The sequence below is a fragment of the Stigmatopora nigra genome, chromosome 12 (genome assembly GCF_051989575.1).
Source record: "Stigmatopora nigra isolate UIUO_SnigA chromosome 12, RoL_Snig_1.1, whole genome shotgun sequence".
In the NCBI taxonomy this organism is placed as follows: domain Eukaryota; kingdom Metazoa; phylum Chordata; class Actinopteri; order Syngnathiformes; family Syngnathidae; genus Stigmatopora; species Stigmatopora nigra.
This window is the reverse complement of record NC_135519.1, coordinates 7,831,653-7,859,160: the sequence shown is the minus strand read 5'-3', so window position 1 is coordinate 7,859,160 and position 27,508 is coordinate 7,831,653. Positions and strand designations below refer to the sequence as shown.

At 39.2% G+C, this 27,508-nt stretch overlaps 2 protein-coding genes across 3 annotated transcripts in view; both read right to left on the bottom strand.

Moving 5' to 3' along the window:
• The window catches only part of inpp5a (inositol polyphosphate-5-phosphatase A), a 75,277-nt gene extending 67,799 nt beyond the window's left edge, over window positions 1-7,478 (bottom strand). For both annotated transcript variants that reach the window (XM_077729921.1, XM_077729920.1), the window contains exon 1: window positions 6,953-7,478. In XM_077729921.1, the coding sequence (XP_077586047.1) occupies window positions 6,953-7,030 (78 nt within the window). In that variant the 5' untranslated portion in view covers window positions 7,031-7,478. The remainder of the gene's footprint in view (window positions 1-6,952) is intronic.
• An 11,939-nt stretch (window positions 7,479-19,417) lies between these two features.
• pwwp2b (PWWP domain containing 2B) lies at window positions 19,418-25,044 on the bottom strand. The gene is made up of 3 exons (XM_077730119.1): window positions 24,607-25,044; window positions 21,179-22,913; window positions 19,418-20,940 (listed from the first exon to the last, which is right to left on the bottom strand). Exons 1-2 carry the CDS (start codon window positions 24,744-24,746, stop codon window positions 21,179-21,181), a joined length of 1,875 nt encoding a protein of 624 aa, XP_077586245.1. The 5' UTR covers window positions 24,747-25,044; the 3' UTR covers window positions 19,418-20,940.
• Between the last annotated feature and the right edge of the window lie 2,464 nt (window positions 25,045-27,508).

Sequence of the window (27,508 nt, the reverse complement as noted above, 5' to 3'; positions counted from 1 at the left end):
AATGAGTCACACTGGCCTGATCCTTGGGAAATTTTACCTTCATATTGGGGATTAATTAGTCAATTTCAAACAGTAAGCAGCCACTAGAGGGAGAGCAGATGTTTAGGGCTTTATGGGGCTGCATAAATGAATGTTGCTTCCCATTTTATCTGTAGTAGGTTGACATTTTTAGGGGTATAGTTTAGCAAACTATCTAAAGATTTAGCAAGTATGTTTATCCATGCATGCACCATCATCCAAGCTTGGGGCTGATTCGACAGCACATACTGGAGGTCTATATAAGGGAATGAGCACTGGACCTTGTCATTAGTCACATGAACAGAAGAAGAGAAAAGAGGTCAAAACTAAGACAGACACAGAGTAATGGAAACCTTATAATGAGAAAATGATTACCTGAACTTGACTTTTGTTTCAACAAATTGTCTTTGAACATCTCATGTCTGTCGGTGCTCCATTACAGAAGGGTTGAATATAGATTGACTATGGTTAGCAGCATTATTTTTGATTTTCAAATGTGTGCCTAATAAGTCCTCGTGGTTTATTTTTCTCTTGCAAAATACAAATGTAAGCCATTACATAAGTGATTCTGCAAATTCATATTTCACACTACAAGAACCATAAAACATAGCCTAGTAGCAGCAGTCATGCTGACAGTTTTATAAACGATTCATAGACCACTTGGGGAATGTATGTTCTAAATCAGGGTAGGGCAAACTATTCCACAAAGGGCTGCAGTGGGTGTGGGCTTTCGTTACAACCTCTGATTAGGAATCCTTTCCACAAATCTAATATTTAGAAGTGCAATCAGTGGATTGCAGTCGGGTGCTTTTAGCTTCCGCAGAAAGACCATGGATTAAACCAGAACTGGGCATTCCAGTCCTTGCTTGAGGGCTACTGTGGGAGCAGGTTTTTGTTCCAACTAATTAGATTTCTGCTGAAGCAAGAAGCACCTGACTGCAATCCACTGATTGTGCTTCTAAAATAACAGATTGGTGGAAAGGTTTCCCCTTATGAGTTGAAACGAAAACATCCATCCACTGCGGCGCTTTCTGGAATTAATTTCCCAGGTCTGGATGAAACAGTCCAAAACATGCACCCACAAGGGCCATTGAGGACTGGTTTGCCCACCCCTGTTCTAAATCAAGACAACTTGGGGTCAGTAGTGAAAAAGAAAAAATAAATAAAGCATGGCAAATAATTTCCAGGACTTTCCAACATGCTCAGCTGTAGGCTGAACCACAGTAGGGCGTCATTCTGTGCAACAGATGTTGACCTAGCCAGCGAGGCTCGGAGGAGGCCCAGTAGGGAGTTTGAGGCCCAGCCACTGGAGAGTAAGACAGTGGAATAGAAAAGAGGTACTGAGTGATGCTTGTCCATGGAGAGATATACATTTACCCATGGCATTTTGCACCATCCACAGCCTATCAGAATGTAATTTGCAGTTAATTAGAGAGGAAGGCTTGCAGACTCAGAGGTAAAAATAAACCCTGTAGCATCCCAAGACTATACACCTCCACTTCCTCTGGCAGCCTCAGTCACCTACTTTTCTTCACCTCTGCTATCACTTTTAATGCATGTTCCTAACTTAATGTCCTACTTAGAGCAACATCTGGAAACTGAAACTGGATGATTTTTTGGGGGGGCGAAGTAACCCAATAACCCGAATTGAGGTTTTATGATAACAGACAGATGTGACACTAGATGGGTTAGGACCCTTAAATTGTAAGTTTTCTATCTCATTAGTAGGGACAACAATAAGCTAAATAGAAAATACCATAGACCACAAAGCAGATGACTCGGACTGAGGAGGTGCAACTCTTGTGCATGTTCAGAATGATGATCGAATTTTTGAAACAAGGTCAGCGCTTCCAGATACTACCCAGCCGCCTAAAAATAATCAGCCAAGATTGGAGGACACTGATTGATGTATTAATTTGAAGGAGGGCAGTTGAAGAATTAACAGAGGAATATACTCATTTGTTGATGTGACTATCTATTGAATGTCTCCTGTATAAATCATATCAGAGAATGACATGAGATAAATTTGCTGGAATTATCCAATCACTCATTATACAAAAGACTTATGCTGAGGATTTTCATGGGGTGCTGCAGGCTATCCCCGGTGACTACATGGGTAAGAGCGAGAATAAACCCTGACATGATTGTCAGCAAACTGGTGGGCATTGAGAGACAACCTTTCTCGCTAATATTCAGACAAGTGGGAGTGGCACAACAAAATAATCAAATAAATCATGAGATAAACAAAAACACAAATGGGCAGCAGCAATTCAACACACAAACACATTCCCCCCTGTAAGTGTGAATCAGTAATGCAATCAGTTAGGATTTTTGCAAAATAGATGTCATCAGAATACAGGAAATTACAACACGTGTGTGGGTTGATATTCTTATACTTGTGCTAAGACTGTGGATGGGTTTGGAATCTGTTAATGAAGCTTCTGAATAGTAAATTTGAATTTGTGTATCTGATGTGGAATCACATCTCAATGTATAAATCAGGAAATACACATCCAAGTTGTGCAATACATAACAGAATTCAAAGAAGGTTTGCAATTGCCAGCATCTGACTGCTATTTGAGCTCTCCCACACACACCTCTGCCATGTGTTACTCAACAGAGATATCATAGTCCTTGTTTGATGCATAGAGCTTTTTCAATGTGATCTTCACCAATGCCTCTGCAGTCATATAAGTGTGTCCTATCCTTTAAACCCAAATTTGCAAAATGTATAAAATTATATGTTCCCTTTCTATCAAGTTTACCTGAATCACACGCTATTGTGGTTTGCTATTTGTTTAAGTTTTTTGGGATCAATTTTAAAAACCTAGTAAACTTCATGCAGCTAATGCAATCCACTGCATCGGGATGTACACGCATAAAGTCTCAGAGGCCTATTCTCGATTACATTTTTAGTCAGGGCTCATTAATTATATTAATAATTGCTAAATAACCAACCCGCTCATTGTGTGGTTATGAATGAAAATTAAACTCTAAAAAAAGTATTTTAGATAACTTGTGCTAACGATCCCACACAAACTAATATTTTCTAGATACTTTATAACCCAGAAGCACCAAGTATGCCAGACCTTGTAAAAAACATTGTCCTGTTTTCTGTCTGGCAGTTTTATGTGAATAAGACAGCTGAAAATAGCCGGAGTTCATTACATCTTCTGTTGCCACACCGCTTCTGTTAAACAGGGAAAGACAGGTGTTTATATCATACTAACATTTTTTTAGGGGGCGTCTTGACGAGTCCATTTACATGATCAGCTCTACTAGTTTTCCACACAAACTACAAATGGATAGTACTGTCTAAATACTAGTGAGAAGTGTCAAATGGGCCGATTTTTTAAAGGAAATTTTTGGTCTTGTGTGATAAAAAAAAAAGTTCTGCAATATAGCAGGAAAAACACAAACATCACTCAGTTTGCTGCTGTGTGTACTTGCAAGTTCCAAATAAACTCTGAGGTGAACTGACACTTTTGTGACGAAGCGCTGACGGGCAAATTCAAGAACTGGCATATGGTCAGCTTACTGGTCTGTTTGGACAAACCAAGTGTGAAATATTTGACTAAAAACTTTCAACCCAATGATACAGTACATGGAGAAAAAAAAGAAAATCTGTGAATAAATAATGTATTGACTTGCCAGTTTGTTGCCTAACAATGAATCTCCACAGAAAATTTGCAAGCTGTGCATTATAGACCAGCAGAGACTATTATTACAGTAGCAAAACTATTAATAGCTTTTTTGAACAGGATGTCAAAGATAGTGTATACTCACAACAGAAATCTAAAAATAGTCTGTTCAAAATATTGAGAGATGGAAGGTTTACATTGTTTTGAGCTATATAAAGTAAAAGTGTTATTGTCAGTAGGGGAAGACCAAGTGATAACCCTCAACAAAGGGCAATGTTGATAAGGCAGTGAAAGGAACCACACGCAGACACATTCTCACGTCCCTTTAAGGCTTAGAAATTGTTAACATATATAGATAGCAGTAAAGTCTATGAGCGGTTACATTAAATTAAAATTTTCTTTCATAGTTCATCCTTATGTCTGGTAAAGGTCGGTACACCACGGAAAACACGAAAATAGCACCATCTCATTTTTGTTTCCTAAACTTTTCCCCACTTGCAGTAATTCACTTGAACAGCCACATATATGCAGTTGAGTCAGAATGTTTGCACTTCTTAGTTAACATTGCTTTAAGATCAAAAGACTGTTAAATTTTGAAGTATGGATTAAAAAAAAATAACCAATATTAGTAGTATCCTGGTGAATTAGTATTTTTGTGAACTCTCCTCAATCTTTTCTGTTTTAAAGCATAACATTGATAATGTACTATATGAGTTTTTTAATAGTTAAAAGGGTCTTACCAACATTCACTATAACAACATTGGCAGTATCATGAAGGCAAATGTGTGTGAGACGTTTGAAAGCAAGTGGCTGCACTAAGCCAATGATCGTTTGAGAAGGTGCTACATTCATTATGTGCCTCTCGGCGAGTGAGTGCACTCCACTGCAGTGTTTTTCTATCGGGCGCCAAAAAAAAAAAATAATTACATCATCTCCCTTGGTGACTGTCACATTAAAAGAGCTATATTTGATTCTGTGTTTGAGAGTTCTGAGTACCCTACAGAGACGAAAGCCAAAACTACATTGGAGGTAGAGTGGAGATACTACATATGATAGAAACAATGATGCTTGCACTATAACATGTTTTTATATGATAACTTCAAAACAAGAGAACTAGCGCTGATTTTAGTGCTTTATGAAAAAAAATCACAAAATAATTTTATACAGCAAGGCAAATTTACTATTGCTTCTGCATATCATTAGAGAGAACAGAGTAATAATAATAATACTAATTCTAATGATAATATTAAATTCATTTTCAATTGCTTCAAATCGTGAAACATGATAATTTAGTTAAAAATAAAAATAAGTACAAACTCTGGAGGAGAAAGTAAGAGTTCCAACAAGGCACATGAGTTTCACTTCTTTTGACATGTTTTTAAAATGCTGGATTGGGGATATCGTTTTGGATATAACACAGTAGACCTTTTCAGAAAGTGTAGTATAATCATACACTTTTCAAATACTAGTAACTGGATATCCATTAAGCACCAAAGGAATATGCAAATGCAGTGATCCATCAGCACTTATATTTTCTCACAAGAAAATGTCTCCTGAAATGCATTCAAATAGCAGGACTAATTCAGTAGATTATATTTAGAGCAGCACAATACGTCACATATACGTTTCATTAAATAATGTAAAGAAATAACAAAATTCAAATGGCCACTTAGCTTCCATAATGTGTCTTCGGAATCAGTGTCTCACATGACACTTCTCATGAGCAGACCTAAATTTGGACTCATGTCAACAAAGACTTCATTCAACAGTGACTTAAAGGGTACCAACAAACTTGAAGCTATAAATAGAACCAGAAGAACACGCTCAAAGAACACAAACAAACTCTCATGTACATTTTGGCTGAATCTATTCAAAGTCTAGTGGAGAAACGTCCATGTGACATTCAACGCTCAGTTGAGAAGGAGTTTTTTTTAGAGAATGAATGGATAGAACTCTTCCAACATGAAAAAATGGAGTTGGTTGCCCTACTAACTCAAAACGGAAAGTGTCACCAAGGGTTATCAAAGTTTGAGAAACTCGGGCAGTTTGCTGCAATTGGGTTATTAAGCACTAAGTTGAGCAAGAAACAGGTGTCACTCCAAGTAGAAGCAAGATCATTAGGTGCCCCTTGCCAACCTAGAGAAAGCACTTTAAACATTTTAATAACATTGTTAGAATATACAATGGAAGCAGTAAAATCAAAAGCAACATAAAACAGACAGGAAACTAACTGACATTCAATGGATTCATTCATTCATTTTCTGAACCACTTTATCCTCAATAGGGTCATAGGGAGTGCTGGAGCCTATCTCAGCTGATTTGGTGGTCAGCTGATCGCAGGGCTTCAATCTTTTAATTTATTCATTTTACCATTTAAGGTAATGGAAATAACTACAACCATCATACATCTGATAAGATCTTATCAATAAACTTGTCACAAAAGGTCTAAAATAAGAACAAAACACTATCTTAAGTCATTAATGCCATTGACAATTAATCCTTTTCGACCGGGAAGACAGCAAATTATGTCTGCCAACCCTCTGAGTCAAAATAAATTGGACATCTAGTACAATCAATGGCAATAAATTCCATTGTGTATTATTTTGCCGTGTTGTTTTGGGAGGTGGTTCACAAGGTTAAAAGAAAAAGTCAAATCCGTGAATACTTTATTTGTGAACTCTTTTAAGCCTTTCGGTAAGTTTCCTGCATAAGGAATTTGCAGCATTAAGTTTCATGGGATTTTGGAAAGTTCATTTATTAAATTATTAATTTCCACTGTTTCACTGCAATGTTAATTCTCAAAAAAAGAACAAGAAGTCATAATCCCACCAGAAATGTTAAGAGGCAAATGGATATAAGGAGGTTTAGCGACCACACAGGATAAATCGATGACACTTGTATGAGAGTTTATGAATTAACAAAAAAACATTGGCATCGGATGATTATGATTTGTTTGGGTTGGCGACCAGACAACAACGTGGGAAGTGTGTTTATCGTTGTCATCTCCCTTTTCACTGACATCTTAATGATTTATACGCATACTCATGCATCAGACTAGAAAGTGGGCCATTGCAAAAGACAACAGGAAACAGCACAAGGAGCAAGTGAGTGTCTTTAAGACTAAGGTTGACATCCTCGTGTGTTTATGCGCGAGTCTTGCGCCTTGAGCGCGCGAGTCGTGACAATCTGACGAGTAAACGCGTCCAAAAATCAACGTATACCACGTAGACCAAAACGACAGCATGTACAATGGGTGAAAAAAGGGGGCGAAGCCAAGAAAAGGGGGAACTCACATCCTCGAACAAGGATCCAACGTTGGCTGTCACCAGCAGTATTCCCGTTCCCTGCGCTGTTGTCATCTTCCCAGCCATGATTCTCTCTTGCAGGTGTGTCGAGGACAGGATGGCGAACTTCACAGAAAACAAACAAAACAGCGATCGCAGGCCAATGTCTCAAGAAGCTGCTTTAAAACACGGGGAGTTCGCGTCTGAAGCTGAGGTGGCTCGGCTGGAGCATTTTTTTTCAGGGGAGACCGTACATCTACGAGGAGTTGCTTTGCAGTATACAAGGTCCGCTGGCGATGGGGGCTAGCGTGCAGCTTCAAGCGCTACTTTCACGGCTCCATCGTCAAAGTTTCCGTTTTAATCCACAGCGAGAGCCTGTGTGATCGCTTTCATTTCAGGGATGGGGTTTTCCTACCTTCCAACAGCGTAAAAGTGTCCCTCGTGAAGCAGGACCCCAAGCAGGACCATTGCCTTCAGTGTTCAAACACGATAGGTTGGAGTCCCGCAACGCTGTGACGTCATTGTGCCAATCGGAAACACGGAGCTCTCTTAAAGGGCCAGCGCACTATAAACACAGCTGTTGCCCTGTGCCTCTTTTCTGCTTTATGGAGATCACTGGCATGATGATCATTAGGGAGGGGCAATATATTCATTCATTCCGTTTCCCAACCGCCCATCCCAATAACTATGGGCAAGGCTGGTGATGCCCCGGCCAGCCAATCACAGGGCACAAGGTGACGGACAACCATTCATACTCATACGTAGAGTCAAATTTCAGAGTGATCAACCAGCCCTACTATGCATGTGGGAGGAAACCAGAGTACCTCGATTAAACCCATCATATTCTAAAAGGTGATGGGTAATTAACCTCTCGATGCAAAAAAAATGTAATCACTAAAATTGCTAAATATTTTCATAGTATATGCATTTGCTTTCAAGAAAGAAAGTACATAGGGAAATACATCATAACAATAAATAAAGGGTGCGCTGAAATAAACCACCATTCACGCTCAGACTCAAACCTATGCATGTTTTGGGGATTTGGGAGAAAACTATCACTGTGCAATGCAAAGGTAGCATAATAACTTGTTGATGTTTCCCCCTTTCAATTGGATAATTATTGCTTTTACACAAAGCCAACCATTGAGTCACTGAGATTTTGGAAAATGAAAACCTCGCCATATGAGTCCCGTCACGTCTCACGTGCAAAACTCAACATGTGGCGTCATTTAAAGATAATCAAACATGCCTTCCAAGCTGAAATCATCAGAGCTCCCTTGGTGATTCAAAGGAAGCCTTAGACCAAAAATAGGCCTCTTCAATTTAAGGTAGCAGGAGGTCAGCCGCTTAGGGCAGGGATATGACACACAGGATAAGAGCACAATGAGCTCCTGATGAGGACAGATGAGGCAAACAGAAACATTGAACTTTCTGTATTGATCAAGTCACGCAAAGTCAACACGTGTATTCTGGTCACTGCTCATGCATGCAGTGGAATGTGATGGGCAAACATTAATAGGAACATTTTTTACTTGGATGATGTTTGTGAATTATACATCAGATCAGATCCAGCTGTGCTGTAGGATGGTTCATGAATTTCTTAGTGTGTGTATCAAAGAGATGTAGCCGGGCGATTACTGCCGGATCATATACTCACTCTATTTGACGTTGGAATATGTGTCTGTGCTTACAATGAAAACAATATCAAAGGAATCTTGTGAATGGATTTGTGTGGCTAGCCATAGTGAATTTTATTTCAACAGGATGAAAATAGCTTCCAAAATAATGCAAATAGATAAAAGCCGTTCAATGTGTACACTAGGCCATCGACCTTGAAAAAGATAAAATAAGAAAGCTTATCATAATTTTTCTTTAAACCAGTTGTTTAGTTGCTTCATGATTTCTTAATCAAAAATTAATCAAGGTGTTTCCTAAGGCTTTCATCATAAATGTTTGAATCCCAGCCCATTTTCATGGTCACACTCATGAAAGTCTGCCAACTTTGTGTATACATTTCAGCAGCACACTCTATAATGTTGCTCTATAGAGTTTAGCCAACGACCATGCCGGTAACAACAGAAGTATACTTTCACCATTTCCATTTCTTCTAATTAAACAGCTTGAAGGCAGCCCAAGTCGAAATAGTCCTATAAATAACTAGACAAATATGTGTGGATGTCTGTGCACACAGATAACAGTAGAGACCGTGTGTTTCTTAACGGTCAGTAAATACTACACCATTACTTAGGCAGGATATCCCAGAGGGAAATGTTAGGACGGTGTGTTCATGTTTGATTGTGTGGGAGTTTTTGTGTGTGTGTGTGTCTTGTGTGCTGTTGAAAAAAAACATATCTTTCTCTGTCTCTCTCTCATACATACACGCAGCAGCAAAAACTCCACCCTCTGCACTCTGGGAAATGGAAAAAAATGCGTAGGAATTCCAGACAGCAAGCAACTGTGCACTTTGACCCCAGTGTCACCACTACTTAAAATCACTTGGCTAAAAATAGGAAAACCTGGAAATAATCTGGCATCCGAATGTTTCCAAGCAACCATGGACTCAATAGCAAAATCAGTATGTTGCCATATTCAGGGATCATAGACCTGATGTACCGAAGAAATACTTTCAATGGTGAGAGGAGAACTGAAGTGGGAATTGTCTCATAGCACTCCCATGCTGAAATGTGCTCATAATTGCAAACATAAGTGCAAAACAATTCCGCATTCTGCCGCTTTCAGTGGCAGATTATTTCAGCAGTTTATAGCCTATATAGTTTGTCACAGTTGCCAAAAGAAATGTAATCAAATGTCTACTAATTTTCTCCAAACGCTGAACAAAACCCCAAAAATCTTAGAACATCCATTGCCATCAATGACAGAGTTAAATGGGTGGGCCTACAAAGGGTTAAGTCATTCAGTCTTGTAAAAATGTGTTTACATTTTTTAATCAACTAACATGCCCATGTAAGTACTTTAGCCTGAAAATATTTTAAACCAAGATTCGTATACCAAATGTGACCGAAGTAGTACCAGTTTTGAACTACTTTAGGCCTAAAATATACAGAACGGGGACATGATATTGCACCGTCCCTGCAGAGTCTTCAAGGTCATGAAAGTTCCCAAGCTGTGGGCATCACTCGATTTCATGCGCCCTGCCATTTCTGTTGGGTCAGTTCCCAAAGATAGTCTTTTCTGCTTTGATTGGACCCTCAAATTGCTGGCATATTTCTCCTCCACTCTCGCAGCCAGTAAGTGAATCCCACTGCGATGAGGCCTATTTTGGAGATTCCACTGGGTGCTTTATAATGTTGCCCTGACTCATTTATCCTCCCTTACCAATTAATTTGGAGCATATTGTTCCTTTTGGTACAAAGGTCAGGGTTTTTTTCTCTAAGAGTTTGGCAGTGACCCATTTTAAGCTGAGGGAGATAGCAAGGATTTTCTGGCTTTGACTCATAGTTTATCATTTTACCCTGATCTAATTCTTTAAAAATACCATTCTTTCAGTAAAGCATGATGTTGGCATCATCATTTTTTTAGGCTGTTTGGTTTTTCTGTTTTTTTTCATTTGTAACTGGGGCGTTTGCAGAGGAAAAAACTGGTAGAGGGAAAACTGATTTGAGACATCACACCCCAACGTGAACATTTCCATGAGGCTGGGCTTCATTTTGTCTCAATGTGTCTCATTTAATAGCCTGTTCATTTAAAGCATAATTGGCAAAAGGCAGTAATCAACCCTGTGAGCCAGTATGCAATTTGAGGTTTGTACTACATATAAATTGAGATGATTAGACCCTTTTTTATCTCCATGTCAAACAGAGAGCTCCCAAAGGTGCTGAAAACAGGCCGGAGTGTATCTAGGAAACGTCTAGTGCCAGAATAAAAAATAACATTGACTCTGTGCTTCTGTTCGTACCCGTTTGTAAATGTCTGAACAGAGAAGGGATTTAATTGGCATCAACTGGTGCCAGTCCCAACCTGACCAAAAATGACAACATCATTCCACCAAGGGCTTAGGATATGTTTACTTAAAGAATCATAATGGAATCTTCATTCCCAATGTGTTTATATATATTTCGGCTCACGTCAGTGTGGAAACGGTCTCCAAGTAATGTGCAATTTTTGTTACAAAACAGACATAAAGCATAAAACAATCTTCTTTCAAGTCAAGTAAAACATGTCCCTTGTAATTATACATTCATGGGGTTGACTGAAAATTGGCAAAATACTCAAACACCCAGACTTTCAACTGCAAACCCCACCAGATATTTGAAGTCCTCCATTATACCATGTTTTTCATCGGAATTGGACATCTACTACAAACTTCTGAAAGAATGGATAATGTTTGCCTATCTTCTTGAGTATACTTCACCAGTGATTTGCAGTTAAACTCAAAATTGGAAAGTACACATTCGTGTCTGTGTGTGTGTGAGTGTGTGTGTGTGTGTGTGTGTGTGTGTGTGTGTGTGTGTGTGTGTGTGTGTGTGTGTGTGTGTGTGTGTGTGTGTGTGTGTGTGTGTGTGTGTGTGTGTGTGTGTGTGTTTATTCATGGAATGTCGCTGCTCATCTCAGAACATATATATATAGCCTCTAGCATCCTTGCAGTATTGCTTTGTTCCCACTAGAGAGCAGCAGAGTTGAATTTGTTGCAGTTTGTTGCTGGATGTATGTCAATAAATGTTGTGGAATTGTTTATGAAATTGAGTTGGGTTTTTTTTAAGAAGGGACCAAGGATTGATATAATTAAGACATATTTTAAAATCATTACTCGAATTTCTCCAGTCTAGCTGTACCCCTGAAGGGCTTTTTTTGCACAGGTCCTCCATCAATACCATCTTTATATTAATTAAAGCTTCAAAACGGTATGATAACTGATAACATCAGTTATTCCACTAGGTGACGCTATTGGATTAATTTTTCTCTTGCTAATTGTCATTTGCTCAAATTTACCTAAGCATCACTAGGCTGGTTAGGTAGTAGGCCTATGGGCAATAGATAATAAACAAAAACATTATTGAATACAGGAACGAAATTCACTGTATCCCAGGTGAAATGTTGCAGATTACCAATGAGGAATCTCAGAACTGAGCTGTTCAATAATGCATTCGGCCAAGAAACATGACAAGATTTAAAAACAAAAATATATATTAAAAGCATTGGCATAAAAATCAGCATCTTATATACCAGAAACATGTGATACCATGGGGGTGGGAATGAGAACCCAAAACATATCCTGCTAAAAGTCCAATAAAGGCTTGGACCAGCATTAGTTGTGTATAATGGCAGCAGTATTCTCTGGCCCATTAAGCAGTCCAGATGAGCCAGCATGATAACATATGAGTGACAGCCCTGCAGCAGCTGTGTGCTCCTGCCCATAGTTGGCTGGCATAGGCTTCAGCACACCACACGCCCCTTGCAAGGAGGATAAGCCTTTTGGAAAATGAATGAATATATAGAGCATGCTTTTATCTTCATTTGCTTTCAAATAATACATTTTAAAGTGGCAAATACACTGGCACCACACAAACTGCTTTTTGGGAGTCTGTCATAAAAAAATCGACCAGTAGGAAAATTGAAAGAAGTAATTATGAAATCTAAAAAAAAAGTCCATGAAATAGTGTGCAAGGTCTTTACACAGCTTACTTTGCATTTAAACAGGTGCAGCTTTTGAGTATAAAATGTGTCACACACAAGCCTACTGCGTCATCATTTCCTCTGAATTCCAAATGCACTGGTTTGCCTCAATATTGTAATCTTTGATAAACCATCTTTCACAGAGCTGTGGGCAGCATTCTTACTCGTGGAACATGGAATTGATTAGTTTTGTTTGCATTCATTAATAAACACCGGCTCACATATTTACAGTCCATGTTTATTTTACGATCCGTCATCATTTTGTTTCAAGTTTATGAGAGTCAGCAACGAGATTGTTTTACGATTGTCTAAATGCATCCACCAGAGGCTGTTACAGCTCTGTGGGAGTCTTTCCCGTAAATGGACAATGTCTTTGCCTAATTGCAAACATAGAATACTCCTGCCCTCCACGTATACAGAATCTTTCCATTCATTTCAAACTCTTAAAGAAAGCTGTCACTATTTAATTAAAGACATATTTATCAAAACCCACAAAGAACTTGTCCCAAAGGCTCCCAAAAACCTACAAATAGGTTCAATAATAAAATGCAGATGCCAACAAATGATTGTAAACACACAAACACACCCAAGCACACATTTTATAGAAAATTGAAACATTCCACAATATAATATCAGCATTTTAGTGGATTAAATTTGACACAATGTCACTTTTCTTAAAATATATCCATAGGTATAAAAGGTGCAAAGAAGAAAAAAGACCATTTATTTTCTCCAACTTTCGAGGAAGAAAATATAGGCCGAATCAAAGAATAAGGAATGAAGGCAATATATAGTATTATGAATACTCTGTTGGGGCCTTTCTCTAGGGATATTGCAGTGGCCTCCAGAGGCCTTAACAGTCTCCACTTATTATCATTCTCCTGTGGAGCAACATCTGATGGCGATCTACCATACAAGGCGAAAGAATGTCAAATATGAGGGTGGGCAGGAATTGCAAAAAAGTGAGCTTCTCCTTCTTTTGCTTGACTAAATGGACACATTCACTGTGCATAGCTGTGTGAGTTGAAGGATGAAAACAAAACCCCGCATGCTCCAGCACACAAAGGACACACATAGTGAAATATTGACAAATGAACAGTTCCCAAGCCTCAGGAGGTGGGAGCTGTGCTAGCTCAGCTGCTCCTGACTTAGACCCTGCAAGTAAACCAATTCGTGGAACAACAACCCCTGCCCAAATCTGTTTTCTTTTCTTTCTGTAAAACGAGAAAAAATCATTTGCTTATGATTTGCTTTGAATTCCTTAGCTAATGTTTCAACTGAAAACAACAAAATGCCAATTGGAAAATGCATACACAGTTTAACACTGTTATTGTGAGGCAAATATTGTAGACACACTAACCAAAGGACAAAATTTACAATATAGAGATACCATGTGAAAAACATGTTTTGCTAAAAACGGTACCCTTTCTACAGTCCTAAAATGTATTTAACACGCCGACATCACAGGTGCTGCTGGTATTTACACTGAACAATAACAATCTGGTTGGTTCATTTCCTCTTTTGCCCAATGGAACCAAAATTTACACCACTTCAATGAACTGTTTTTGTTAATTTAACATTATAATGTTCAGGTTACAACATTTTCTGCATTTTATATGAAGAGAATATCTATCCAATGACGTTAAGCCAATATCTTAGATAATACACAAGCACATATTATCTCTACTTTGTGTGAACAATGCATGCCGACACCATTTTCTCCAAATCTCTTGCGGCATGGCTTATCAATAAAATGATGTCTTCAAATCCAGTTTATCTTAACATGATAGCCACAGATGACGCTGAACAAAGATGGAATGTTTTTGTGTTTTCATTCATTTCAAATAGCTAAAGCAAACTGTGTGTTCCAAAACTATAATGACTGTGATTTATTTCAGTTTGCTGAGTCGAATAAGTAAATTGGATCCAGATAGCAATTTCCTGTTGCCACTATATAAAACAGCAATGGCAGATGGTGGTAGAATGTTTTTAGGGTACCAGGGATCACCTTTTGCACCAAACTGGAATCGCATTTTATTACATCAGTGGATGAAATCTTGAATATGATGATTCAGGTTAAGTTGTTAGGCATGTATTGTGTGATAAAATGTACAGTATGTACAAACCTGAATGTGACTCGAATGAGGCAAATTCAATTTTGGCCTCACTGTCAGCCCAGAGTGCACCCACCCCATTATGAGCAGGCATTAATCCACTAGATCCTGTTAACTTCACACACATGCCTCCTCCCAATTTCTTATGAAGTAACTAGATTACAGTCCATTTGGTGGTGAAAGTTTCTGAAGCTTTTATAAATTCCAAGATTGAATCATTGTTGTGCAGCAATGTTAAAAGTGCAGGATTAGTGAGACAAAGGTGGTGGTTATGAAATCATGCTGTGCAGAGCAAAGTTCACAGATGGGATGAGCATTGCGACAAGCCTACATCCACACACAACTATAATCAATTTTGTACGATTCATTTCTAGGAAAAATATTGCAAGAGCTTTGGTAATGTGTAGTCATTCAAAATGGGATTCTAGAAACTAGGTGAGATACAAGCAACAACAAAAAAAAAGAAGTCTCAAAATAACTAAAGAAAACAACAGAAAAAAACAAAGTTAAAACTATTAATGTCAGAAATTCCACAACTAGTGCTGTGCAAATGAAGCTGCTTTTTTAAAATGTAGATACAAATGAATTCCAAAATCCAGTGTAGACACATTCAACTCTACCCCAGCCTCTACACATCCCTACATGATTGAACAAAGATGTATTATTTGTAGGACATAATAATTCTGGGACCAAATGACCGACTTTCGACAATTTTGACAAAATCATAGGCACTCTATATTCACACAATGAGCCAGATGAAATATGTGCCAGAAGTCATCTCCACAATGTAAACAACACCTTCAAACTCATTAACTTTTAATCCGTGGCAACCTGTTACACTACTGATACAGCTCTCTTGAGAAATATAAAATTTTCCCAAACACTTACAAGGGATCTGTAAGGAAAATTCAAAATCCTTGAAGGTTATCTTTTGTTGGATTATGAATTTGGAAAAAAAAAATTTCTAGTATGATGACAATTCAGGAACTATAAAAGAGAAGCAAACAAGAAATAGGAGAAATAGAAACACGCAGACAATCAGAAAACTGAAACAAAAGCACTTGTGTTACATTCCTTGGATTCAACCACTGATTCGGCATACTGCCTGCACATTCCTTGTAAATAAAATGCATTTTCCAAGAAGTTACCCTCTGTGTTACTGTGTTATATGTCTCCACAAGGAAGCCCATCCCCCTTTAGGCCTCGCAGAAGTGAGAGCAGGCAGGCTGGTGAGGTTGGGGGCAGGGTGATTCTCTTTAGGGTCTCCAGAGCCCACTGACAGCTGCTCAAGGAGGCCTGAGGCTGCAGCTTGCTGGGGCCGAGGCACAACCACATCCTGAGGGAGGACTCATGCATGCTCACGGCCACATCCATAGCAAAGCAATTGAAATGAAGGCATCAGCAATGTTGACTCAATCTGTCCACAAAAGGAAATATTTGAGGAGTCACCAAAGGGAGGAGAATCACTAGATAAATACTCTTTAAAGGTTTTCTGCATTGTGAGTAGAGGTCGGTTCTTATAGGAGTCTATTCTCATGATACAGACCACACGCCTTACTAATGGTCCGTCGTCTACTGTAAAAGTCAAATTCTTGAAAAAATGCATCACGTCTCCTCAATTTGTTCCCAAAAGATCACAAGTTCATAGAAAAAAAAGGCAGAGATGAAGAATATTACACAATAGCATGACGCAAAATTGATTGCCTTATTTTAAATACTAATTATACGAATACTTTCATCGTAATACGAGTCTTTGCCAAATTTGGTGTAACTATGTTAAAAGCAGGGTTACAGTTGCAATCAGAATGATAACAAAAAACAAACAAAGCAATTGAATATGCTTATATAAGAATTACTATTCAGCAAGGCTGGTCAATTTTGTGTAGCACACACCATAAGAATGCATGATACATGAGGGAAATTGAATTATTGGCTTCCTGCTTTAGTATTCTGACCTCTAACCCGTATTTACAAAATAGGTCAATAAGACAGTCATTTACAGGATGCTAACAAGTCAATAAACACATGATGTGAGAAGAGGAAGTAGCAAGATATTTTTACTGTTAGATTCAGTATCTATTTTAAAAAGTTAATTTTCCAAATGTGCACACTTTCTATATATATTTTTAAAATTTTAGTAATTTTGGTCTTACATTTTGTATTCTCTGTATTGATAGAAGCTTGTATTTCTTCTTATCTGTTGTAAAACGGCAAAAAAAGGAAATTATGATTCTGACCAGTTCTAGATATGTACTAAGTTATATACTAGGTGTCCTATTACCCTCCTTTTTCATGTTTTGTTTCAGGTATCTCACATGAGGCCATCAGCATTCAGTAGTTGAGCTTTGTAGTTCTTGTATGCACATCATTCCTTTGCCAAAAGTATTTCCACACCTTTAATATGAGCATATGTTACACCAGATCATCTATCGTGTCTAATTTAAGGATGCAGTCATGTCTTGAATATTATCCAAGGTTTGTTTCCTCGCTTTTGCCTCTCAGACTTTTCTTACTGCAATCTTCACATACAGGATGGGCTTTCACTGAAATTAATTATTGCCACAGCTTGCATAGAGGCATATCATTAGCCGTAATTGCGCATGGCATCCCTCTGCCATTTGCCTCGGCTGTTTGTCCCAGATTTATGCTGTGCTCATCTGTGAAGGAGTGAGTGTAATTCTCATGGAGGGAATATAGTACAAAATCGGATCTGTCTTCTCAGTGTGTGCTGGTATAAGACAGGATTACTCCGTTTATGTAGGTATAAGCATACTCGTATGTTTTCAGTAAAAACAGGGTAGGAGCTGCTTTTTAGAAAATGGAAAAACCGGTTTGTTCCTGCTGAATCATGATCCGTGGCTTTTTAAATTCCAAACGGTAAACATTGCGGCTGTAGTACATTAACACAGCACCTGTACGGAAATAGTACTGTGCCAGGAAGTAAAGCCTTAACTTTAGAATGACCCTGAAATGTTCTAGGTAGTTACATTATTTAAACGAATATTAGACTCTACAATAATGTGGTTGGTGTTTTTTTTACTCATTTTGAAAGAACTATAGTAATAAACAAGCATACTCACAGCTCAAATATATTATTAAAGATGAATTCCTGAAATTATCTAAGCATACTTTAAAAAGAGCCACAGCTATAACAGCTATTTCTTTGCAGGATTTTTATCCACAGCTATGAATATAATCTAATCTATCAATCTCAGTGTCAGACAAAGATGGAATGTTTGCCTCAAATTCCAAAGGGAACGAACTGCAGCTGCCATTTTGCTCTTAAACATTGGGCAAATTAAGAGAACATAAATGGAAAGTGATTTGTTGATCGTTGCTCACCATCATTGCTGTTCCAAGTGTGCAATGTCTCAATGCACTTTACACATTTCAACGAGTGGAACTGCAGCTCGTCTTTCTGCTCTACTATGGCCCCCTTTCACCTGCACAGGGTTTTCTAAACCAATCAGCCTACTCAGAAAGCGAGGCATTGCCTGGAGGAGGCTTGGCACAAATGCTGCAACTAAAACATACAGGCAAAATAAAAATGGAGCCCAAATTGAGGTTTTCTTTTCAAAGTAGACAGCCAAATGCACTGTAAGTGCAGTTGCTAGTTTATTCTAATCAAAAGCTACCCTCATGCGACTAACAAGACAAATTTGCTGTGGCGCCAGATGAAAATAGACTTGAATTGAAATATTTTGTGTCATAGCCAGAGAAGGTCTTATAGAGTGATTGAATCTCTAAAGCTAAATACTAAACCCACAATCTGCAACTTTGTTCTGCTTCAAATTGTAAGTGCTTCAAGCTTTTGGGCCCATATAACAAAACTGGTAGCAGTCTTCCTGTTTTCCTACTAATGGGGACATTAGTGGATGTAATAAAACGCTAAAATCACTCAATGCTTGCGAAGGAGACATTGCGCCTGCAGAAAGAAAGAGGAGTGTTGCGAAATATGTGACAAGAGACGGAGTCAGATACGAAATAAGAGCAGACATGCAGGGAGACATTTTTGTACAGCTGAAAGGTTGTTGCAAAATGTGGATATCAAGTGATAGCAGGACAGAGGCATGAGTTACAGCTCACCTTGAATGTACGTCCACTGAGCTACCACTGTGCACATACATACAGATCTCATGAAACCTGAAGACCACAACTATTTGTGGCATAGCTAGGAAAGGCCTGGAGGAAGGCCGATGGAAGATAAGAGAAAAAAGACAGTGCCTCTCACAAAAATGCAGTGCAAATTCTCTGCTGCAAAAAGAATCGATTGGTCTTCATAACAAATCTGTGCCCAACTGTCATTGATGTTTCACATCGACAAAAAAAATAGTACTCCCGTTTAAATATTTTCAAATTCAAAGTGAACCAAGAGTATTGTGCATAACTCAGTGTGGTACGATTATATGAACTTGAAATCAGATATTTTTTTTATCTTAATCTGTTTTGGCTATCACCCCTGCATGGGAAGTTCCTGGTATAATGAGAAATGTTAATTCAGATGTGCTCACAAGAACAAGTTTAATGTTTGGTGGCAACACTTAAATCCTAAAGCCAGTCTGGTAGCATTGTAAGAAACTGCCAGTAACTAGTAAAATCTACCTGTTAAACAATAAATTAAATATATTTTTTGCATTTAAACAAATGTTTTTCCATGAAAAGCAGCTTTATACCAAATGTTATCAAAGCCATGATATAGCCACACCAAGCTACATAAGCACTGATATTGCTTGTATATTTTATTTTATGCACTGTACATGTACAAAAAAAGAAGACAAAGTAGCCAATAACATTGACCAATATGGGCAACAGTTGATAGCCATGTTGCACATACATGGGCCGCGTTTCCCCTCTCAGGCATACATACATTTATATCTTGTGTAAGGCTGCCTGGAAAACTAGCCGGGCTTGATGGCAGTCAAAGCACAGAGCATCACAATGGTGGTTGTCTGCTCCCCTTAAAAAGAAAAAAAAAGAAAAACTTCCCTCGTTGGCAATCAATGAACCGTTTTTCCGCTTTGATCACAGCTAAGCTTTTGGAGCCAAGCGGAAATTAGAAAGACTGTGTGCAGTTTTAGGACTGTGCTTAACAGCAGCCCTCTGCTATACTCTGCCCCCTCCCTTACTCAAACAATGCTAATTTCAACACTACGGACAGATGAATTCACAGTTTTCTTACAGCATGTTATTCTAGCCTTCCCAAATTCAATCATAAAGCTTTTACTGTTACTGCATAGGGAGTGTTGACACATACAGTATTTTACCCATGTCTGTCCAGTGGAAATGTCACGTCTGGATTGTTGTAGTGTGTGTGGTAGATGAGTGAACAATACAGTGTACACAACCATCCAAAAACAGGAAAAACTGTTGATGAGACTATAATAAAGATTTTTCCTCCCCTATCTCCAAGGCCATGGATAGTCAACCACAAATATTTCCTAACGCCCCTGCTGCCTATCAGGGCTGTAACTCACAATAGCGTTTCAAACAGTGAGCTTACAGCAGGCCACCAAGGTACAGATAAAGTGCTTTTTTTCTTAATGCTTTAAATAATTACAAGGGATGGAAATATTTTCAAGGAAAGCAAGGAGGGCTTGACACAAAGTTCAAAGTGAAATGTAAGGGTGACATAAAAAGGATGACCGTCAGTATAAACATGCACTAATCCAAGTAATGTCGGATGGAACACTGGTCACTTGAAAGTAAGAACAGGTTAAACTGTCACAGGCGTGAAGCTGTTCACATTTTGAAGATGTTATGTTGTTGAAAAGGAAAAACAAAAAAAGGGATAAGACTTTCGGAACCCTTCCTTCCGTTAAATTTCCTAGTATTAACGGCGGGTAGGCGGCGCTCAAAAGCGAGTCATGACAGCAGCACACTGGGATGTTTTTTTTTCCAGATAGAAAGATGGATTTTGAAAATATAACATAATAAATACATTCTGGTTCTTGTTATGCCGCTCCTTGTTCGATTGAAATGGGAGGGGGGGGGGGGGGGGGGGGTATTAAGGTATTAGTCTCAGCAGACCATGAGGTTGCATGGCCCTGATTTGCTCCCATGTCCTGAACATCCCTCCATCTTGGCAGCCATTTTACAACAGCCTTGTGAAAAATAACTGAAAGAAGGGGGTGGGGGAAACAGCATATAAATAGTCGCCGAGGCAACCGCACATACTCCCTCCTGGGTCTTGATGACAGGGTCTGAGAATTCACAAAAAACCTCAGAGACCTCCCGTCAGCGCTCAGCCTCCTGCACAAGATGGAAACAAGAACGATCACAAAGTCAAGACAGTGAGCAAATAAGGCAGGTTTAATATTTACAACAATCTTGTCCAAGTCTGCAGACTAGATCTGCCAATTTTAATTGGAATTGTCTTTTTGCAACAAGTTCAGTTCTGTATGTTTATAAAAAAAGGTAATTTCGCAAAAAATATACAAGCATTAGTTTATTCAACCAGTTTGATAAACTCAGTATATTGTCTACTAACCTATGTATCGCTGTGAGAAAGTAGCGACGTAATCTCTGGGCTCATATGTCCAACGGCCTTGGCTGCCTCCAAGATGGCTCTCCGGTACATCCCTTTCTTTTTGCGGTTAAAACGGGACCTGAAGAACTCTCTGAAAGGTGAAAGTTTGGCAACAGAGAGTTGAGATGTGGTAGGGGAACCAAACCAGGCCACCTTTGCCTGGGGCCACTGTGCCTCACAGGTGGCAGTTTCCTCTTTGCGGGTGCCGCTGATGCTGAGGACACGAGCCGGCCACCAAGGGAAGCCATGGATTTTGCCCCACACTATGTCTCCCACAGCCACAGCGTGACCTTCTTCTGTCACACATTTGGTCATGCTGCGAGTGTGTAGCCGCACCGTGATTGGGGGCACCGTCTTGCAATCGTCCCGTGAAGGTACAGAAGACGAAGTTACAGATAGGTCTTCACCAGGCGCCAAATCGCACAGCTCGGGTGACGTGCCATCAGAACTGAAGGATTTGGACTCGTCCAGGCTGTCACTGCTGCAAACCGACAAGCTGGAGGAATCTGCTTTTCGCTTCCGGAAATTGATGAGAAGGGTTAGGTCGTTGTGGCCACGCTCCGCTTCCTCCCCAGAGCTTCCGGACCACAACTCCATAGCGTTCTTGCCTTCCCCTGAGTCCTCGGAGTGGGTGAGGCAGGGTCCAGGTGCCCTTGGACTTCGCCTCCTTGCATTTCCTACAAGTTCCGCCTCATACTCAACCATGCGCTCATCGTGCTCCCCCCTCTTTGGGTGTCTTAGTCGGATATTTGGAGACGGTATATCCTGACACACGGTGGTGAACGGCCTTGTCAGTTTGAGTTTGGGAATAGATACAGTAAGACCAGACCGTCGAGCATCTAAAATGTGTCTTTGCTCCTTCGTAGCATTAGAAGGTATCTTGCCATTCTCTGTCAAGCCATTATGCGTTAGCTGCTTTGGACAGAATGGTTTTATTGAACCGTGGACTCGTGAAGGGATCTTCATTACCTCCCCTTTGCCCTGTGGTGTGCTGTATGAAATCTTTATGACAGGACTGTGGGGGATAACGTCACCTCCAGGGAACTTTTCCCCTTCCGCTTCACTCCTTTTGTCTTTCCTGAGGCGCTTGCTGTCAATGCTGGTGCCATTTTCCCGTCTTTTATTGTCCTTGGCTACAACTCCATCAGTTTTCTTTGAGAGCTTATTAGGTGTGTCTTTGTCATCTCCATCATCGTCACTATGTAGTGTGTTTTCTTTTCTGGAGTTTTTTGCATTGTTTAAACCATCTTTGCTGTCCTCCTCACTATTCACTGTATTTTTACACTTTTCACAAAGTATCTGCCGTGGTCGCAAACGGATAGTACTCATCGTCATGCGACCAGGCTCTCGTGTCCGCCTCTTCTTTCTTTTGATGGGCCTCGGAGGGGGCTGCGGTACCCATTGGCTGTAGCTGTGACGTACCCATAAAGGCTGGGGGAATGGTGCTCCTTCAAAATAAGGAGGGTATGGCGTCTGCCCAGCTGGCACTGGAGTGGGAATAGGGCAAAGTGGAGGTGCAGTAGCTATACTACTGCTTTCGGGGAGAGTGTTTTCATCCTTTGGTCTTTGTGATTCCAGGCTGGGAGAGTTGGAATCCTGCTCCTCAACTTGAACGTCTGGCATTTCACATGTTGTTTTAGATACCACAAAGTCGACTGGTTTTGCTGTGAATTCAGGTAAACAGAACAGCCCGGTCCTGAAATGATGAACAGAAGGAAGGGAAAAAATTAATGTCAATCAATCACCATTGCAGCAGCATATCACAATAAATACATTAATATATATTTAATATACATAGTTCCTTTGTGGGTTTTAACAAGCAATTAAATACATATACAGTTAACTGGTTCTAAATCTTTTTCCCCATTTGTATAATTTTGAGTGGACAAACTGTGGAATGCTTCGATTTTATATGGAAAATTAAGGATTCATAAGAGTTAGGTCACAAACATGTGATATGGTAATACAAATATTCAATAAAAGAAGGTTGTCAATCTTACCTAAAAAAAAAACAAAGCCTTTGTGATGGCCGTTATTTCGGTCGCTTTCATTACAGAACAAAGGATAGTAAACGCCACGGACGCTCTTTATCCCTAAATCTTGTGAATGCAAAAAAAAATTCCATGAATCACTTGGGATTCTGAGCTATACTCTTGATAAGGAGTCAGGGGATTGTTTTTTCTGTTCTAAATTACTTACACACCCCTCTTCTACCTTGGTGTTATATGTGGTAATTCATTAGCGTACGATTAGGGAGCTGATCAGCCCCTGGAGAAAAAACATTCACTGCTGAAGACAAGTCTCTTGATGCTTTCTCCTCCATTCATATGACACTAAGGAATCAGAAAAGTCATTGGCTTTTACAGAGACTTTACAGCACACTCTCCTTGCCTGTGACATAGATCCAGGGGGACTGGTCAAGCATATTACAAAGATATGGTAATTAATACAATGTATGTTCATATAATATATCGTGTAAGTAAAGGTTTAAAGAAAGACAAGGTGAAATTAACAACAATGTATGTTATTAGGACAGAGGTAATAGTTTGTGACCTTACGGTGAAGCCTATTTGACTGAAGGGTCACATTAAAAGCAATCTAAGCAGACACTTGAGTGGAATTCTGTTCTATTAATAGTAAAAAGCCAGAAGCTTTGAAAAAAAGTGCACAACGTTTACAAGAGGGCTTACAAGTGACATACACAGACAGGCAAAGAAGACATTATTACACATTGATAGATGCCTACAATGGAGGCCTTTATGGCCACTATATTTCAGGTGATCTGTCACAGAGAAGCCAAAGTGTTTTTGGAAATCATCTAAAGTCAAACTGTAATCAACCATGATCAAGTTAAATCATAATACTACTCTAGCTGTAGAATGAACATAAATATGGCTAATTACCTGCCCTGCTAAAACCCCTGTTTATGTCAAGAGACAACACTTTAGACGATCACTCCCATTAAATAAAGGCAAGGCATAACACATGTCATATTCACTGGATGCCGTGTAGTCAATTCTTTATTTTCCACAGAATACGTGGGATCTGATCTGTATGATTAGGGCTAACAATAAGCTATGGATGAACCCACTGACATTAGCTATTGTTCATCTTAACCCATTCTCCATCTCAGAATATTGGACACCCACCTTGACAGACATGGCAGCCCTGGGGTGAAATGATGCGATTAACTATGTTATTAAAAGCAATTATGAAAACATGGTTGTTAGCTCTGATGCTAACAAGCTAGCTGCCCTGTCAGCTACAATAACCCACAAGCCTTTCGTATCGCGGCCCGGGCTGCTAACTAGCTAGCGTTACTAGTTAGCATCTAAGTCCAATTAATTTGAGCCACGAATGATCTAGTGAATCAAATAAATGACACTTACTTTTTGTTGCAATCAAGTAATATCCCCGTGTAGCTCCTTTCTCGATAGGTCAGCGTCACCAATAGCGTATCGTTAACTATTTGATCGATAGTGACAGGTAGCCGAGAGCCGGCCAGCAGCTCCTCGGCCGCAGCCTCCATGTTTCCCGTGGTGAGGTGTCCGACTCGGCGGTGCTCGACCCGGGCTAAGGGAGCCACCGTCGTGTCGGCTAAAGCTCCGTCTCCCCTGCGCTATTGAAGCAGGAGGCTACAGCGGGGCATAAAATGACGCCATCACCCCTACCAAGTCAATTACACAAGTACTGCCACCGCTGACATCACACTGCCTGAGCAAGCAGGAGAAGCAACAATCTCTCAAGACAAGGCCTTCCCTTTCGCTGCCTCACTTTGACTTGAAAGTCATGATTGGCAACCCTTTGCCTCGAAAATGTCGGGCTTTTTATGCTATATCTGCTTGCACAATCATTGAAATGAAGATTTGCTGCAGTAAATAAAATACACTGAATACACACTAGTATAGTATCAAGAACAACACTAGTTTTTGTTTTTGCAATACCAACTACAATTTGCTCTGAAATCACCTTTTATTGTTTGTTTTGGAAGGTTCATCTTATAAAGACACACACTGGAGGTAAATTAAATTAGTTTTGTTCTGGATTAAAAATCACATTGTGTTGTGTCAAATTGGTCAGTTACCCTCTGATTTGCAGTACATTTTAAATATTCCCATTTTAGTTCATGCATTTGTTAAATGTACAGCAATCACTTGTAAAGAGATTTGTATTAGTTGGCTACAGAGTTTTGGTTATTAATTATTATTATTTGCATTGGTAATTGATATCTATTATGATCAGTTGGGTAGTATACCGTATATCTAATGATCACAAAATGATTTTCATAATTTCTACCCCTACATGCAATTTCCTAAATAGTTATGGGAAAAAAAGAGTCAAAGCCATTAAATTAATATCTAATAATAGAAACTTCCTTATATTAATTAAATCAGTCAAACCACCACCACATCTTGAAGTATCACTGCTGCAATGCTCAAAAGCTGCAGAATATTTTATTCTGTTTTACCGTGGCTGCCATGCTGCCATTTTAAATCTTTCTCAGCAGATGTAGAAAGGCCTTAAAGGGTAGATTCTATCCCATTATTCATTTTGAGTGTTTCCCAACCAGGATGCCATCTCACACTCATAAGCCACGATACATCATTTGTAGTTCTAGGGTAAATAGTCTAGTTTCACCATACATTTCAGAAAATGCGATTTATTGATTTAAAAGATGAATCTTTGTTATCGATCAATGTCAACAACATATTTTAATGCAAAAGTCCTTCCTTTGTTCAATTTAATATTCAATTAGGCTTTATCCATGTTATATTTGTGCAATTTATATGGTGATATTGTGATATATTTGATAAAATATGTGTTCTTGTACAATAAACTTATGAAAACAGTATTTTGAGTACATATACGGACCATGTTCTCTGGACGTTTGGAATATTTTATTTCTCGTCACTGATTCAACTCTGGGTAAAATATTGTCTTTTATTCAAACTAGAACTGTGTAACAGGTTACATATTTTTTTAAATTCTTAAAAACAGTGGAACAAAGGGCATTGCTGATATGCTTTTGCAGGTTTAAAACAAAGTCCACTAGATGGCTCTGGTTTACCAGTGACACTGAAAAAACTAAGTCGACTGACATTTACTATTCAGTGATTGTGACAAATTTAATGGACCTAGATACAGTGCTTGGCTGCCCTCTTGTGGTATGTAGTTAACAGCAACACAAAACTGCACTTTGCATTTCCTATTTTAACAATAGATCACGAGCCAGTGTTTTTTTTCTCTCTCCCTGCATCAGAACGTGCAAAAATGTTTCAATGGTTCGCTTATGTACAATAATTGTGTTGATACATCTGTGCATGTAAAAGCCTGGGTGTGTCACACACTCATTTCATAAAGATCAAATCAAAGACAATTAAACTCGAAGATTTCCCCTAGGAGATTGGAGGCCTGTCTTTTTGAATAACCTTGACAGTAGTGAGATGAGAAATGGTTATGGTCATCTTACAGCAGCAGGCTCTCCTGTGGAGGGCTGTCTTGGCCTCCTCACAGTGATTAGCCACAGACAGCTCTTGGCGAGAGTGTTTCCGTTTTGCACCCGCAGGTTATCGATCTTTTTTCAACTGGCTAAAAATATTATAGTGCTTTAACTGCGAGGACTCAACTGTGTGGCACATGACATCTCCTAGGGAACAGAGGTGACAATGGAGAAGCAGGCCGGCCAGCTATTTCAGTGGACATCCTCTGTTTCATTGAACAGGGAGCAGATGGCAAGGATCCACATACATAGCGAGCAAATCTTTTCTCAAAGTTAAGGTGCCTTTGGTTCACCTGGATGTCTCCAACTGACTGCTCGCTTAGCCAGCAGGCCCGTCTGTTAATGAAGCCCTAATGCACAATGTCACGTGAAGGGGAAAACCCCCATCACCCAAGTTAACTGCTTGTAAAACTGTATTTAGTCCCTCTAAACAGTATTCCAAATTCCAATACATAAAGACATCATTAAAAGCTGTAAATACATGTGTTTGTTACTATAAAGATGATATATCTTTTTAAAAAATCAAATTATTCAATTTATAGGCCACCCAGAGCTTCAGTCATACATCTAATCTCATCTCATTTAATTTAATTAAAGAGTTTAAAGTGTCCAATAAGCCTGCCATGCATGTCATGTGGGAAGAAACTGTAGTACCCGGAGAAAACCTACGCATGCCTTTCATTCATACATTTAATCTAAAATATTTGATCAAATATAAAACGACCACTTATGACAATGGCATTGTTTGTTTTGTTCAAACTGCCCTGTACATTCAACAATTTAACAGCTGT